This window comes from Gopherus evgoodei, chromosome 1 (assembly GCF_007399415.2).
Source record: "Gopherus evgoodei ecotype Sinaloan lineage chromosome 1, rGopEvg1_v1.p, whole genome shotgun sequence".
NCBI lineage: Eukaryota > Metazoa > Chordata > Testudines > Testudinidae > Gopherus > Gopherus evgoodei.
The window spans coordinates 207,042,910-207,058,283 of NC_044322.1; the positions used below are offsets into that span (position 1 = coordinate 207,042,910).

Below are 15,374 nucleotides of genomic sequence, written 5' to 3' on the forward strand. Positions count from 1 at the left end.
GTTCCACACACTGTATGTATATCACTCATTGCTCTGTGTGTACTCTGTCACTCACTCTGTGCCTGGTCCATAGAGGATGCGAGGCTGAGCCCTCACCAGAAGATGGCTCTTTAGTTCAAGCTCTGCAGATTTATGCTTCTAACTCTGGAAGTCCCTGGTTCAGTCCCTTGATTGGCCAACAGGGTGGATGACGCATATGTATATGGTTGGCTGTGGATTCTTTTTACATATTTCTTACCTCCTCCTACTTGTCCTCTTTCCCACCCCACCATACAAGCTGATGTAATATAGCTTTACTACATAATATCAGCACCCATGGCAACCTGCAACCATCAAAACTGGTGGGGTTCCCTTTCTATTTTGCCCTACAATAACCACCCTGTATTGTGCATTGGCCACATCAAGGTCTGCTCACTTTAACATACTCTGGCCAGCAAGCACTTACTCATTAGCAGCATTTTTTTTATTTTTTTATGTAAATGCTCTACATTTATAAACCAAAGTGTGGCTGTGAAGCTGATCAGATAAGGGGGAGAACAAGACCTGGCCACCAATATGAATAGAACTATATTGTGCTCTTTAAATAGTATGATTTCATTTTGGTAGTGATATTAATGTGAAGTTTGAGCTAAGATTGCCTGTGTGTAGGCCCTTTGGCTGTATGGGTGCCTCTGCTTGGGACTGTGTGGATTTGCATGGATGGCCTTTGTGTGTAGGTGCACGTGTGCGCCCATGATAGGGGAGGCATATGTGCCTCTTTGTGATTGTATGTGTGGTTGTGTCCCTCCTGCCATCTGCTTGGTAATCCAAAGGCAATGTGACTAGAGAGGTACTGAAGAAAGGGTGAGAGGAGAGACTAAAGGAGGGATGGCTGGAAAGGAGTGGAGCTCACTCTCTTTTTCCATCCCAAATGGGTCTGAAGCTCACAAGTGAGTACCTTGTCTGGGTTGGCAGAAATCATAGTCGCTGGTCTCACTGGAAGACTGCCATGCCTCTGCCATTAAGCCTCACTGGGACCTGAAATCAAAAACCCTGTTATTTTCTCTGCCTTCTCCGCCTTGAAACCTGTTGAGTCAGCATCCCAGGAGACACAGGGAAGGGTTGGTCCATGCCCCAAAATGTATCCTTTCTCCTTCCCCTTCTTTCAATTTTTAAGAAACAACAGGCCTCATTCTTTGTTACCCTCCACTTTGCACCTCTGCATGGTGGGTGTAAAACGATACTGAATCAGAAGGGCAGCGGAGCTAAGTGGGTGTAAAAAGACACAAGGTGCCAGGAAACAGAATCAGGTCTGATGTTTCCCTCTCCCTCTTCTTTTGCCATATTGCAGCAGCCCAACCTATTTAGCTGTCTCCCACCTCTGGCATGTCCTACAGCTGCTTTCAAAGGAATTTTTTTTATGGTTCAGCTGCAGCAAGACGGGAGGTCCCTGGCTTCATACATAATGAATGAGAGCCAAACTGCCCACGTGCTCATCAAAGACAGCCTGTGAGAGAGGTGGGAACAGTACAGTATGCTGGAGCAAGGAAGCGAGAACAACAGAAGCCTTCCGAGGATGTTAGGGGGAATGTAGTGTTAATGTCTGTTAAGCAGATAAGAGCGTTAAAGCAGCGAGGAGCACGAGGGATGTACACATGTACATGTGCATGTGCATGAGAGAAAAAGATGGTCTCATTGCAAACCATTTTTTGAATGACTTTAGCTCCTTTTTCAGTTCACAAATGAACCGCAACCAGACTCTGATTTTGACTAATTTCCTCATTGTTTGAAATTACTAAACAAACTGGTTTCTGTGAGCACATTTCAGCTGTTGGCTAGCCTAGGGGCTAAGGCATGCACCCGAGATCCAATGACTAGGCCCTGCTCCAATGACTAGTGAAATATTTATTACAAAGTGGAATTGCTTCAATAGGAGAGACTGAAGGGGATCCACTCCAAAACAGCCTATAGCCCAGCCAGTGCACTCATCCGGAAGGTGGGAGACCTAGATTCCAGTCCCTGCTTTAAATCAGGCACAGAGGGGCTCTGAACTGGGACTCCCACATCTTGGATGCGAGCTCGGGCCATGGAGTATGAAGGGGCATCACTATCACAGCTGCTGTCTGTGGGGATTAGGTGTGATCTGAGAATGCCCAGTTGTTCAGGCCCTATAGATGAGATGGCAGGAGAATGACTAGTTTGTGAATCTCACTTAGGCATGACTAAGCAATGAGCAACCAAGCAGCATCAGGAACTAGGAGGTGGTGTGCACCCCCACTGGCAGAAATTTAGGCACCTAGGGGACTTTACCAGTGGAAACTCAGGTGCCTAGAGAAAGTGCCTAAGTTCACATGAACACTTTTGCGGTGACAGATTCTGTTCACAAGGGCACCTGGGACTTTCTTTTCCTTTTCTTGCAAACAAGAGTTCTTTCATGCCAATGTGAATAAAAAAGGATTATGTTAAAGTGAACTCACATGTCACACGTTTGATCTGAGTAAGTGCTTTCCCAGCTGTAGTGATTATGTAAGTGGGGGGTGAGTGAGAGACAGGAGGGTGCACAGAGAGGGACTGTGAGTGTGCATTGGGTTCCATGGGAGATAAAGTTTCATTGCTGTGGAGTTAATCTCCGGAGCTTTCATTGCAGTTTTGTCTCTTTCAGTGCCTCTTGAATCTAGTTTCCATTTGTCTGCCTCGCGCTGGTTTTATCTCATCGAGCTGATCATTAGAGGCACAAAGTGCCTCAGCTGTAATTTTTCCTCCCCCTGGACAGTCTTCGTACTGCTCCTTGGTTTGTTAACTCCATGATCACTCAGCTGCAATCAGCCCCCATTACTCTGATCTGGCTGTCTCAGAATGACCCGTCCCCCCCGTTCCCTCCCCATTGGCATGGATGGCAAGGGTTCTGGATCCTGACCTGTGTCTAGGAACAGCAGCAAATGCTTACTCCCAGATGTCTATAGCCCATTCCCAGTTACACTTGATCTCCGTGTTTACCCTTACACCAATATCAATGTCATATCCAGTGGGACACAAAAGCACAGCAGAAAAGACTTTCCACAGTGCTGCGTCTCAACAACAAAGCAAGGATCCCTCCCTGACTCTAATGTCCCCAAAATTTGAGAGTGTCTGGGTTTTGTTATGAGCTGTGAAGTTTGAATTCAGATTCAGGTCCAGATCTTGATGTGAAGTGCCAAGTTTGGAGATGTTTGGAGCCAGACATTAGGTTTGAGCCCTGCTCTGCTTTCCAGAGGTCTGGTGCGGGTTGGACGTGCCTGGAGTAGATATAAAAACAAAAGGTCTGATACAGCGCTGCATCACTCCAGTATGTCTCAGTTACACTGGCATAAAACTGGAGAAACACAGTGGTAACTCAGGTCCAATGTGTTTTGCTGTTTAGAAACAAGGGGCCAAATTCTCAGCTTGTGTAAAGTGGCATAGTGTGAGCTTATTGATATAATCTAGGACCATATAGAACATAGTTGCAAACAAGGTCCTGTAGTGGCACCAAATATTATGTAAAGGGGGTCATATAAGGTGTCTAAGACCAGGTTATGGGTTGCTGGTTATGATTATGCTGTCTGTATGCATGTATCATTTTGTAGTTGAAGTTATGAATATTGGCTCTATACTGTCTGTACTTCAAACTTATGCTATGCTTCTGGGAGACATCCCAGACAAGTTGGTGTTAGCTCTGCCTAACCTGATTGATGGCCCATTAAGGACCATCAGCTATACAATTGATCCATTCAGAGAAGGCAGATACGCCTTGTAACTCAGCAAAGTATGCAGGAACTTGCCCATGTGACTCCAGACTCCATTTTGCTCTAATTTTCCACAGTAAGGACAAAGAGGTTCTTACACCTGGAAAAGACTATAAAAGGCTGATGCCTCATCTCCATCTTGTCTTCAATCCTGCTTCTTACCTCTGGAGGGACTTTGCTACAAACTGAAGCTCTGCACAAAGGACTGAATGACCCATCCCAGCGGGGGATGTATTCCAGAGACTTGATTTGAACTTGACACCATCAGCTCAGGATTGAACAAAGACTGTGAATGGCTTGCCAATTACAGAACCAGTTTCTCCTCTCTTGGTTTTCACACCTCAACTGCTAGAACAGGGCCTCATCCTCCCTGATTGAACTGACCTCGTTATCTCTAGCTTGCTTGCTAGCACACATATATATACCTGCCCCTGGATATTTCCATTACATGCATCTGAGGAAGTGGGTATTCACCCACGAAAGCTCATGCTCCAAAACGTCTGTTAGTCTATAAGGTGCCACAGGATTCTTTGCTGATTTGAACTTGTAGTTTACTCCATCACGGGTACAAGCGTGAACTAAGAACTTTGCCGTTACTGTATGTAATTGATTCCATTTAACCGATTCTAGCTCTCATCTATATCTTTTTCCTTTTATGAATAAACCTTTAGATTTTAGATTCTAAAGGATTGGCAATAGCATGATTTGTGGGTAAAATCTGATTTATATATTGACCCGGGTCTGGGGCTTGATTCTTTGGGATCAAGAGAACCTTTTTCCTTTATTGGGGTGTTGATTTTCATAACCATTCATCCCAGGACGAGTGGCACTGCTGGTAATACTGGGCAACTGGAGTGTCTAAGAGAATTGCTTGTGTGACTTGTGGTTAGCCAGTGGGGTGAGACCAAAGTCCTCTTTGTCTGGCTGGTTTGGTTTGCCTTAGAGGTGAAAAAACCCCAGCCTTGGGCTGTAACTGCCCTGTTTTAAGCTATTTGTCCTGAACTGGCACTCTCAGTTGGGTCTCGCCAGAACCGCATTATCACAGCATAGCTCCGCTGACTTCAATACAGCTGTGCCCATTTACACAGTGTCTCATCCCAGAATTTCTCTTGAGACACAGATAGTCTGATTAGCTTTAACTCCTCCATGCGTTGATGTCTACAGCAAATATAGAAGGAATATGAAAGCATTAGGTGCTGATTTACTCTTCTACTAATCCTTGTCTTGTAAATCAGCTGTCAAATAGGACAGGAGTTTGGAACAGGTGAATTTAGTCAGCTGTGCTCATGAAGACAAGCCTGGTAAAGCAGATATAGTCTGGGCAAACAATGCGGTGCTTCAGGGACGGAATGAGGTGCACTGGAAGGGATTTGTGGGGAAGCTTGCACAGACTATAGAAGCTTCTCCACACAGCTGCCACTGCCCCTCAGTCCTGCCCTGCAGCTGCCCTGCTATTTCAGCCCTGGGCGGGCTCCCCACACAGCTCCGCCAATGCCCCTCAGTCCTGCCCTGCAGCCCCCCTGCTATTCCAGCTCTGGGCTCCCCACCCAGCTCCGCCAATGCCCCTTACTTCGCCTTAAAACCCTCTGCTATTCTAGTACTGGACTACAGCTCTGCCAATGCCCCTCACTCCTGCCCTGCAGCCCCCCTTGCTATTCCTGTCATAGGCAGAGCTTTGTGTGTGGATCCCATGCCCCTCAGTCCTTCCCTGTACCCTACCCTTTCTGACAAGGCCTCTCTTGAGCAGAGCATGCCAGTCTTTGCTGAACTGTGAAATGTTTGTCAAGAAAATTTGTTTACAGTGTTCCTGGCATCTTTGGTCATGATCCCCCTGAAACTCATTTATAGCTGTGTTCCTAGAGCTCCAGTGGGAAAATGTTACAGGCATAATCTCCTCAATCATCTTGTCACCTTCCCTACGTTTCTGAAGGTCCTGGGTTACAATTAATACTGCTAATTTAAATACTCATTTGCTGATATTACTACTCCGAAGATAATAGTTTCCTATGTACTTTTCCCAGTGAGAATAAGGTACATCTAGTAAATGTTCTCATAGATACAGGATGCTCTATGTGGTAGTAAACGCACCAATTAATGCTAATGAGTCTGCTGTTAGCAAGTAATATTATTGGTGTTATACTCATGCCTCACCAAATGCAGAGCCTCAGTTTGTTAAACAGATGCCAATGTTAACGGCCAAATTCTCTTCCCATGGATAAGTTAGCATTAGTTAAACGTACTATTAAAAATAACCATTTAAAATGTCAATGAAAACAGAGTCTGCGCCTGCCAGGGTTTTTCTGGCCTCCCTTTTATTACTACTGAAGTTTTCAGTGGAAGTGAGGTTGATTTAAAGTGCATTTTCATAATACACACAAAAATGGAGAATTGGCAGCACTGGTGAAACCCAGAGATGGCGTGTGAAAGCCTGCATGTTTCACTCACACAGTTCTGCTTATGCCCCTCGCTCCTGCCCTGCTGCAAGCCCCCCCTGCTATTCCAGTGCTGACCTGAAACTACCATTTCCAGAGCCCGCCCTCACAGCTGTGGCATTGCACCTCAATCTTGACTTGCCATTTTATTGGTTTCATTTAGGCCTTTCCCCTTTTTCTCCAGGGATTAACCACAAAATGATCATGAGTCTCCCCAATTTGTTCATTAAGTCTGGTTTCCTGCTGTGTTAACTGAAGCTGTGTCCCACTCTTAGCCGCCATTCCAGCACCTCACACACAGACCTGGACCCACCCATACCGAGTCAGAGAAGTGCTCAGGGCTCCAGTGGACAAGGTTGTCAAAAAGACTCATTTCTGACCACAGCAGGTGATGACAAAGGCTGCCGTCCCCTAGAGATCATCATGCCCCTGGTATAGCACCACAGCCAAGCAATATGCAAACGGACTGTAATTATATGCTGCAAAGGAACAGTTGTCTTTTTGGGACACGTTCCTGGGCAGGAACATGAGTGCACAGGGTGTGCTGTGGTCGCTTGGCTAGTCACCAGAGCAGGATGCAGAAGCTTTCACTGTCGGGTTCCTCTCTGGGTAACTCATTGTGGCAGGGGGTCTACAAATGAAAGAGTTGCTGCTACTGATGCTGATGACCAAAGTAACATGGGACAAGGTACTCCTGAGCGTAAAGAGGGGGAGTTCCCCAAAAGAGAATATACCTACCACCAGGGACGATGGGGGAGAAGACGACATTGCTTCTAGCAGAATAAGAGGCCACTGGGGGCAATATGGGTGCTAGAGATTCATCCAGTGCTGTGTTTAGCTACCTCAATGGCAGCACAGGGTACAATACCTGCTAAACAGCATAAGCTGTAATCACATGTAAGGAAATATTTTCCGCTTAACAGCTTTGGGGAAATCCATGTGGCTTGTCTGTTATGTTGGCAGATGTTAGCTAAAGATTTTGGCCTGGCTGGGTGGGTTCCATGTCTCTGCAGAATCACATCCAGCAGCACGCTCATAAGGATGGGCATATTCAGACAAACCAGGGTGAGCAGCAGCCTGGTGGGGGGAAGGAGACAGCACCACATCCATTCTAGGGCACGCTTTGCTGAGTAAGAAGCATGCCCACCATTTCCCACCAGAGGACCGATTTATTCACCAGAGGATCAGACTGACCCTGTAGTTCCTTTCTGAGAGCTCTGAGATGGGTTCACAGTATCTCCCTGTACCCGCACCGCCAGCAACCCATAACTGAATGCTGCCTGTGCAGATACTAGTGCACCCCATCAGGGTGGAAGGCCAGGGCTTTTGGGAGCTCATAGTTGCTGCTGATCCACGGTGACAACTGCCAAACTCTTCTTTGAGTCCCCTCCCCTGGCTGCAAAATTTGCCAAGCAGTGAACAGTTCAGTAGAGCAGGCCTCTGAGAGCTGTGTGTGGGAAGGGTAGGACTATACACCTGACTGCATGTTCTGGAGCAGCAATCAAACCACTCAGGATGTCGGCTAGGACTAGCTTTAACCACAGCTGCAGAGAGCATCTTTGAGAAACTACACGTTTCCCTCACTATATCAGATGAGTGATGTGCTAGCCGGGAAGGGAGGTATCCTGCTTTGCAACTCAAGCTGCAGGAGTTTCTCTGCGCTGATAGTAAAGTGGCCAGTGCTCTGCAGCCAGAAAAACCATCCTTACACTGTACATTGTGTTCTCCGAGAGCCTGTTACAGGAGGAACCTCCCTGCCACCTGGGGAAGTGAGAGGTGGGAAAGCTCCTATCTCCACAGGCTGTATGAGCAGCTGGCTGCTCTACAGGGTTTCTGTCTGCATGGCTCAGGCCCAGACAGACAGCAGCCTGTGCCCTGCAACAGCAGAATGGCCACTAATCAGGATTTCGTGTCTCCCTGATGCCCTCTGGTGATACCATCAGGATTATGAGTGTTTCCCAGCCTCTCCTGCTCCATTTCTCTTAGCCTGTGGTAGGCCTGTTGAGAGAACTTTGGGGCCTCAGCACCTCATGTTTTCTGGGGCCTCACCCCAGTTACAGAAGTTTTGGGCCCACCCCATGCTCAGGGCCCCGGTACAATTCTCCCCACTTCCCTCCATCCTCTCATCAGCCCTGTCCTGGCCCTACCTGCTCTTCCTTCCCAGGTCCTGGACCACATGGCCTGTTCTAGGGGAGGGCAAGCAGGGCTGTTGCTCTGGACACCAACTTCCAGGGGGGCGTTGTTCTGGTGCACCACTTGGCTTTTTTTTGACTCTTCGCCACTCTGATTGGCTGGCCTTTTTGGGGGGTGGGAGTAGGGGATCGGTCCCTCGTGGGGGCTGTATGCCAAATTTTTTTTCCATCCTGGCTGGCAAAATAGCTAGAGTTGTTCCTGCTGGGTCCTCACCTTCTAGGTCCATTTATTTCCTAGCATCATGGGCTCGCTTTTTCCAGCTCCCCCTCTTTCTGGTCCATATCCTATACGATCCTACGCCCATTCCCCAGCACCAGACCCCTTCTCCTTCAAGTTCTAGGCCCCTATCATAACCTATCATAACCTTATTCCCAGATTTGGACCTTAGCGTCCAAAATATGGGGGTTAGCATGAAAACCTCCAAGCTTAGTTGCCAGCTTGGACCTGGTACCTGCTGCCACCACCCAAAAAATTAGAGTGTTTTGGGGCACTCTGGTCCCTCTGAAAAACCTTCCCTGGGGACCCCAAGACCCAAATCCCTTGAGTCTCACAACAAAGGGAAATAATCCTTTTTCCCTTCCCCCCTCCAGGTGCTCCTGGAGAGATACACAGACACAAGCTCTGTGAATCCAAACAGAGGGACTTGCCCTCTCCGTTTCCAATCCTGGAAACAAAAGAACTTTCCTATTCTCCCAGAGGGAATGCAAAATCAGGCTAGCCAATTCAACGCACACAGCTTTCCCTGATTCCTTCCTCCCACCAATTCCCTGGTGAGTACAGACTCAATTTTCCTGAAGTAAAGAAAACTCCAACAGGTCTTAAAAGAAAGCTTTATATAAAAAGAAAGAAAAAATACAAATGATCTCTCTGTATTAAGATAACACAATACAGGGCAATTTCTTAAAAGAATATTGAATAAACAGCCTTATTGAAAAAGAATACAAATCAAAGCCCTCCAGCACTTATATTCATGCAAATACCAAAGAAAAGAAACCATATAACTTACTATCTGATCTCTTTGTCCTTACACTTAGAAACAGAAGATTAGAAAATAGAACTACTTCTCCAAAGCTCAGAGACAGCAGGCAGACAGAAACAAAAGACTCCGACACCCAATTCCCTCCACCCAAAGTTGAAAAAATCCGGTTTCCTGATTGGTTCTCTGGTCAGGTGTTTCAGGTGAAAGAGACATTAACCCTTAGCTATCTGTTTATGACACGCCCCCCAAATTGCAGACAGTGGGGAAGCTCACTGGCGGCAATTTCCTTCTAGAACTTGAAAATAACCAGGGTAATACAACACATGCACCTTTACATATACCACTAAGTATATAACTAACAGACTTTTACATTTTAAGAACACTTTTTAACTACTGGATTCTGGGAAACTCTCACGGGAGAGTGCATCAGCAACTTTGTTAGAAGCTCCTGTGATGTGTTGAATTTCAAAATCAAAATCTTGGAGAGCTAAACTCCATCGAAGAAGTTTCTTGTTGTTCCCCTTGGCAGTATGAAGCCACTTTAGTGCAGCATGGTCAGTTTGTAGTTGGAACCGCCGTCCCCAAACATATGGGCGTAGCTTTTCCAGGGCGTACACAATGGCATAGCATTCCTTTTCACTGACTGACCAGTGACTTTCCCTCTCAGACAGTTTCTTGCTGAGGAACACGACAGGATGGAAGTTGTGATCTGTTGCTTCCTGCATGAGCACTGCTCCTATACCACGCTCAGATGCATCTGTGGTTACTAGGAATGGCTTGTCAAAATCCGGGGCCCTGAGTACAGGGTCAGACATGAGTGTTGCCTTAAGTTGGGTAAAGGCTTTTTGACACTCATCAGTCCACTTAACGGCATTTGGCTGGGTCTTTTTGGTCAGGTCGGTCAATGGGGCAGCGATTTGGCTGTAGTGTGGTACAAATCGCCTGTAGTATCCGGCCAAGCCTAAGAAGGATTGGACCTGTTTCTTTGACCTTGGGACAGGCCACTTTTGGATAGCATCCACCTTGGCCTGTAGGGGGTTTATGGTTCCTCGACCCACCTGGTGCCCCAGGTAAGTCACTCTGTTTTGGCCTATTTGACACTTTTTGGCCTTAACAGTTAGTTCTGCCTGCCTGATGCGCTCAAAGACCTTTTCCAGGTGGAGTAGGTGTTCGGGCTAGGAGTCTGAAAAAATGGCCACATCATCGAGGTAGGCAACTGCAAATTCTCCCAGTCCAGCTAGTAGACCATCTACCAGCCTCTGGAAGGTGGCGGGTGCATTTCGAAGGCCAAAAGGAAGGACATTGAATTCATACACCCCCGCATGGGTGACGAATGCTGACCTCTCCTTGGCAGGTTCATCTAGCGGTACTTGCCAGTACCCTTTGGTTAAGTCTATTGTAGAGATGAACTGGGCACGTCCCAACTTCTCCAATAGCTCATCAGTGCGTGGCATTGGATAGTTGTCCGGACGAGTTACCGCATTTAGCTTATGGTAGTCCACGCAAAAGCGTATTTCCCCATCTGGTTTGGGTACCAGAACCACTGGAGATGCCCATGCACTGGTAGATGGGCGGATTATACCCATCTGTAGCATGTTCTGGATCTCCCGTTCTATAGCAGCTTGGGCATGAGGAGACACTCGGTAGGGTGGGGTTCTGATTGGGTGAGCATTACCTGTATCAATGGAGTGGTATGCCCGTTCAGTCCGTCCTGGGGTGGCTGAGAACAATGGGGCGAAGCTAGTGCACAGCTCCTTAATTTGTTGCCGCTGCAGACGTTCCAGGGTGGTTGAGAGGTTCACCTCTTCCACGCCACCGTCTTTTTTCCCGTCGTAGTAGACACCGTCAGGCCACTCAGCATCATCTCCCTGGACTGTAAACTGACAAACCTGTAAGTCTCTGGAATAGAAAGGCTTGAGAGAATTAACATGGTACACTTTAGGCTTTAGTGAGGAATTGGGAAATGCTATGAGGTAGTTCACAGCTCCCAGGCGCTCTTGGACCGTGAATTGCCCTTCCCATGATGCTTCCATCTTATGGGCCTGTTGCGCCTTCAAGACCATAACCTGGTCTCCTACCTTGAAGGAACGTTCTCTGGCATGTCTGTCATACCAGGCCTTTTGCTCTTCCTGAGCATTCTTTAGGTTTTCTCTAGCAAGGGCTAAAGAGTGTTGGAGGGTGCTTTGTAGGTTGCTTACAAAGTCCAGAATGTTAGTTCCTGGAGAAGGCGTAAACCCCTCCCATTGCTGCTTCACCAACTGTAATGGCCCCATAACCTCGTGACCATACACAAGTTCAAATGGTGAAAACCCTAAACTGGGATGTGGTACAGCCCTGTAGGCAAACAGCAACTGCTGCAACACTAGGTCCCAATTATTGGAGAATTCGTTGATGAATTTTCGTATCATGGCCCCCAAAGTTCCATTGAACCTTTCCACCAGGCCATTGGTTTGATGGTGGTACAGGGTGGCAACCAAGTGGTTCACCCCATGAGTTTCCCACAGTTTTTACATGGTCCCTGCCAGGAAATTAGACCCTGAATCTGTAAGGATGTCAGAGGGCCAACCTACCCTGGCAAAGATGTCTGTTAGGGCCAGGCACACAGTGTTAGCTCTGGTGTTGCCTAGAGCTACTGCTTCTGGCCATCGGGTAGCAAAGTCCACTAAAGTCAGTACGTACTGCTTTCCTCTGGGCGTCTTTTTTGGGAAAGGGCCCAGAATATCCACAGCTACTCGCTGAAATGGGACCTCAATTATGGGGAGTGGCTGGAGAGGGGCCTTGACCTGGTCTTGAGGCTTTCCCACTCTTTGGCATACCTCACAAGACCGGACATACTTGGCAACGTCCTTGCCCATCCCCTCCCAGTGGAAGGACTTCCCCAACTGGTCCTTGGTTCTGTTCACCCCAGCATGCCCACTGGGATGATCATGGGCTAAGCTTAAGAGCTTCCCCGGGTACTTAGTTGGAACCACCAACTGTTTTTGCGGCTGCCATTCTTCCCGGTGTCCACCAGAAAGAATTTCCTTGTATAAAAGTCCTTGGTCTATAACAAACCGGGATCGATTAGAAGAGCTGAGAGGCGGTGGGGCGCTCCGTGCCGCCGCCCAAGCTTTCTGAAGGCTGTCATCCGCTTCCTGCTCAGTCTGGAACTGTTCCCTTGAGGCTGGGGTCACCAGTTCTTCCTCAGACTGTGGACTTGGGCTTGGTCCCTCTGGAAGCGATGTAGGTGATGGGGTTGTTTCCGCTGCTGGTGAACCGCTCTCCGCTGGTGCACCTGAGGGTATTTCAGGCTCTGGCTGAGCCTTTTGGGTATGGCTGTCTTTTGCTTCTGCCAGTTCTGGCTCGCTGGCGCCCTCTGGCGTTGAGTTTGAAGATGTGGTTGCACTTGCTGGTTGCTGTTCCAGTTCCGGGCCTGGGACTGGAGATGCTGTGGCTGTTTCAGTGGTTGGCATGGAATCTGGATCCACTACCTCTGTCTGGGTCTCTGGTAACACAGACGGGGCCTCTGTGGACGGCTCAGGAACAGGAATGGGTCTGGAAGCTTGCCTGGTTTGGCTACGGGTAACCATTCCCACTCTCTTGGCCCGCCTCACCTGGTTGGCCAAGTCTTCCCCCAGTAGCATGGGGATAGGATAATTGTCATAGACTGCAAAAGTCCACATTCCTGACCAGCCTTTGTACTGGACAGGCAGTTGAGCTGTAGGCAAGTCTACAACTTGTGACATGAAGGGGTAAATTGTAACTTTGGCCTTTCGGTTGATGAATTTGGGGTCTACGCAGGATTGGTGGATAGCTGACACTTGTGCCCTCGTGTCTCTCCACGCAGTAACCTTCTTTCCGCCCACTCTCAAATTTTCCCTTCGCTCCACGGGTATTTGAGAGGCATCTGGGCCTGGGGATCTTTGGTGTGATGGAGGTGTAATGAATTGCACTCGCATGGTGTTCTTGGGACAGTTGCCTTGATATGTCCCAGTTCATTACACTTAAAGCATCTTCCATCTGATGGGTCACTGGGCCGAGGTGAGTTACTGGAGACTGGTGAGGTTGAAGGGTAGGGTAGGTGTGGCTTTACTTGGGTGGTATGTGGGGTCTTTGGCTGTCCTCGGTTGTAGGGTTTATGATCTGTGTGCTCCCTGTGGTAATCGTTCCCCTTGACAGTAGCTTTCTTGCTTTCTGCCAGTTCCATCCATTTGGCTCCAATCTCCCCTGCCTCAGCGATATCTTTGGGATTTTTATCTTGTATGTACCGTGTGATGTCTTCAGGAACACCATCCAAGAACTGCTCCATTTGTATGAGGAGGTTCAGTTCTTCCAGGGTTTGAATGTTGTTTCCTGTTAGCCAGGCCTCATAGTTTTTTGCAATGTAGTAGGCGTGTTTGGGAAATGACACCTCTGGTTTCCACTTTTGGGTTCTGAAACGCCGACGGGCATGATCTGGGGTTATCCCCATCCTGTATCTGGCCTTGGTTTGAAAAAGTTTATAGTCATTCATTTGCCGCTTAGGCATTTCAGCTGCCACCTCTGCTAAAGGTCCACTGAGGTGTGGCCTTAATTCTACCATGTACTGGTCTTCGGGGATGCTGTACCCAAGACAGGCTCTTTCAAAATTTTCCAAGAAGGCCTCGGTGTCATCACCTGCCTTGTAGGTGGGAAATTTCCTGTGCTGTGGAGCAATAATTGGCGCCGGGTTGTTAGGGTTGGCTGGCACATGCAGCCCAGCTTTTGCCAAGTCCAGTTCATGTTTTCTCTGTTTTTCCTTCTCTTCATTCTCTTTTTGTTGTTTTTTCCATTTCTCGGCGGTGGGCCAACTCATCTTCTGCTTGTTTCCTTCGGTAGGCCACCTCTTCTTCTTCTAGTTTTCTTTTGTGTGCTGCCTCTTGGGCTGCCTGTTCTCTTTGGAAGGCTGCCAGTTTCATGTTTTCTTCCTTTTCTTTTATCTCCATCTCTTTTTGTTTTATTTCTAGTTCCTGTTTGTGTTTTTCCATCTCTCGCCTGTGTTCAGCTTCTTTGAATTGGTCTTCGGCCTCCATTTTTGTCCTGGTAGACATGGTTCCTGTTTTCTTGTGTTGGGGTGCCCTCCGGTGTTTATCTTCTGAACTGCAGGCTCTGTTCCCTCCTGGAGTCTGCCTAGCAACAGTGCTTTTTTCCCTTTCTCTCTCTAGCTAATGTTCAATGAAGGGAAACCAGAAAAACCACTTTATTTGCATGCATATAAGTGCTGGTACTTGCCTCCTAATGGGAGGGCTATTGCATGACAAAAGACCCTTAACAGTTTGGTAATGGCTTCTTGCTTATTATGCAAGCCACAAACTGCCAGATAGAGCAGAAAAAAAAATTCTCTCTGGTTCCCTTTTAAAACCAAACTGTTTCTCTCTGCTAAAAAGCCCTTAGCAGAGAAAAGAAAAATATAATATTCCTACTGGCTTCTGGATTCTGTCTAGATCCCACCGCTGCTACACCATATCATAACCTTATTCCCAGATTTGGACCTTAGCGTCCAAAATATGGGGGTTAGCATGAAAACCTCCAAGCTTAGTTGCCAGCTTGGACCTGGTACCTGCTGCCACCACCCAAAAAATTAGAGTGTTTTGGGGCACTCTGGTCCCTCTGAAAAACCTTCCCTGGGGACCCCAAGACCCAAATCCCTTGAGTCTCACAACAAAGGGAAATAATCCTTTTTCCCTTCCCCCCTCCAGGTGCTCCTGGAGAGATACACAGACACAAGCTCTGTGAATCCAAACAGAGAGACTTGCCCTCTCCGTTTCCAATCCTGGAAACAAAAGAACTTTCCTATTCTCCCAGAGGGAATGCAAAATCAGGCTAGCCAATTCAACGCACACAGCTTTCCCTGATTCCTTCCTCCCACCAATTCCCTGGTGAGTACAGACTCAATTTTCCTGAAGTAAAGAAAACTCCAACAGGTCTTAAAAGAAAGCTTTATATAAAAAGAAAGAAAAAATACAAATGATCTCTCTGTATTAAGATAACACAATACAGGGCAATTTCTTAAAAGAATATTGAATAAAC

At 47.5% G+C, this 15,374-nt stretch overlaps 1 protein-coding gene across 2 annotated transcripts in view; it reads right to left on the bottom strand.

Moving 5' to 3' along the window:
- Positions 1 to 553: 553 nt before the first annotated feature.
- Positions 554 to 15,374, bottom strand: part of LSAMP (limbic system associated membrane protein) — a 1,474,250-nt gene continuing 1,459,429 nt past the window's right edge. For both annotated transcript variants that reach the window (XM_030533410.1, XM_030533393.1), the window contains one exon: positions 554 to 1,017. In XM_030533410.1, the coding sequence (XP_030389270.1) occupies positions 1,001 to 1,017 (17 nt within the window). In that variant the 3' untranslated portion in view covers positions 554 to 1,000. The remainder of the gene's footprint in view (positions 1,018 to 15,374) is intronic.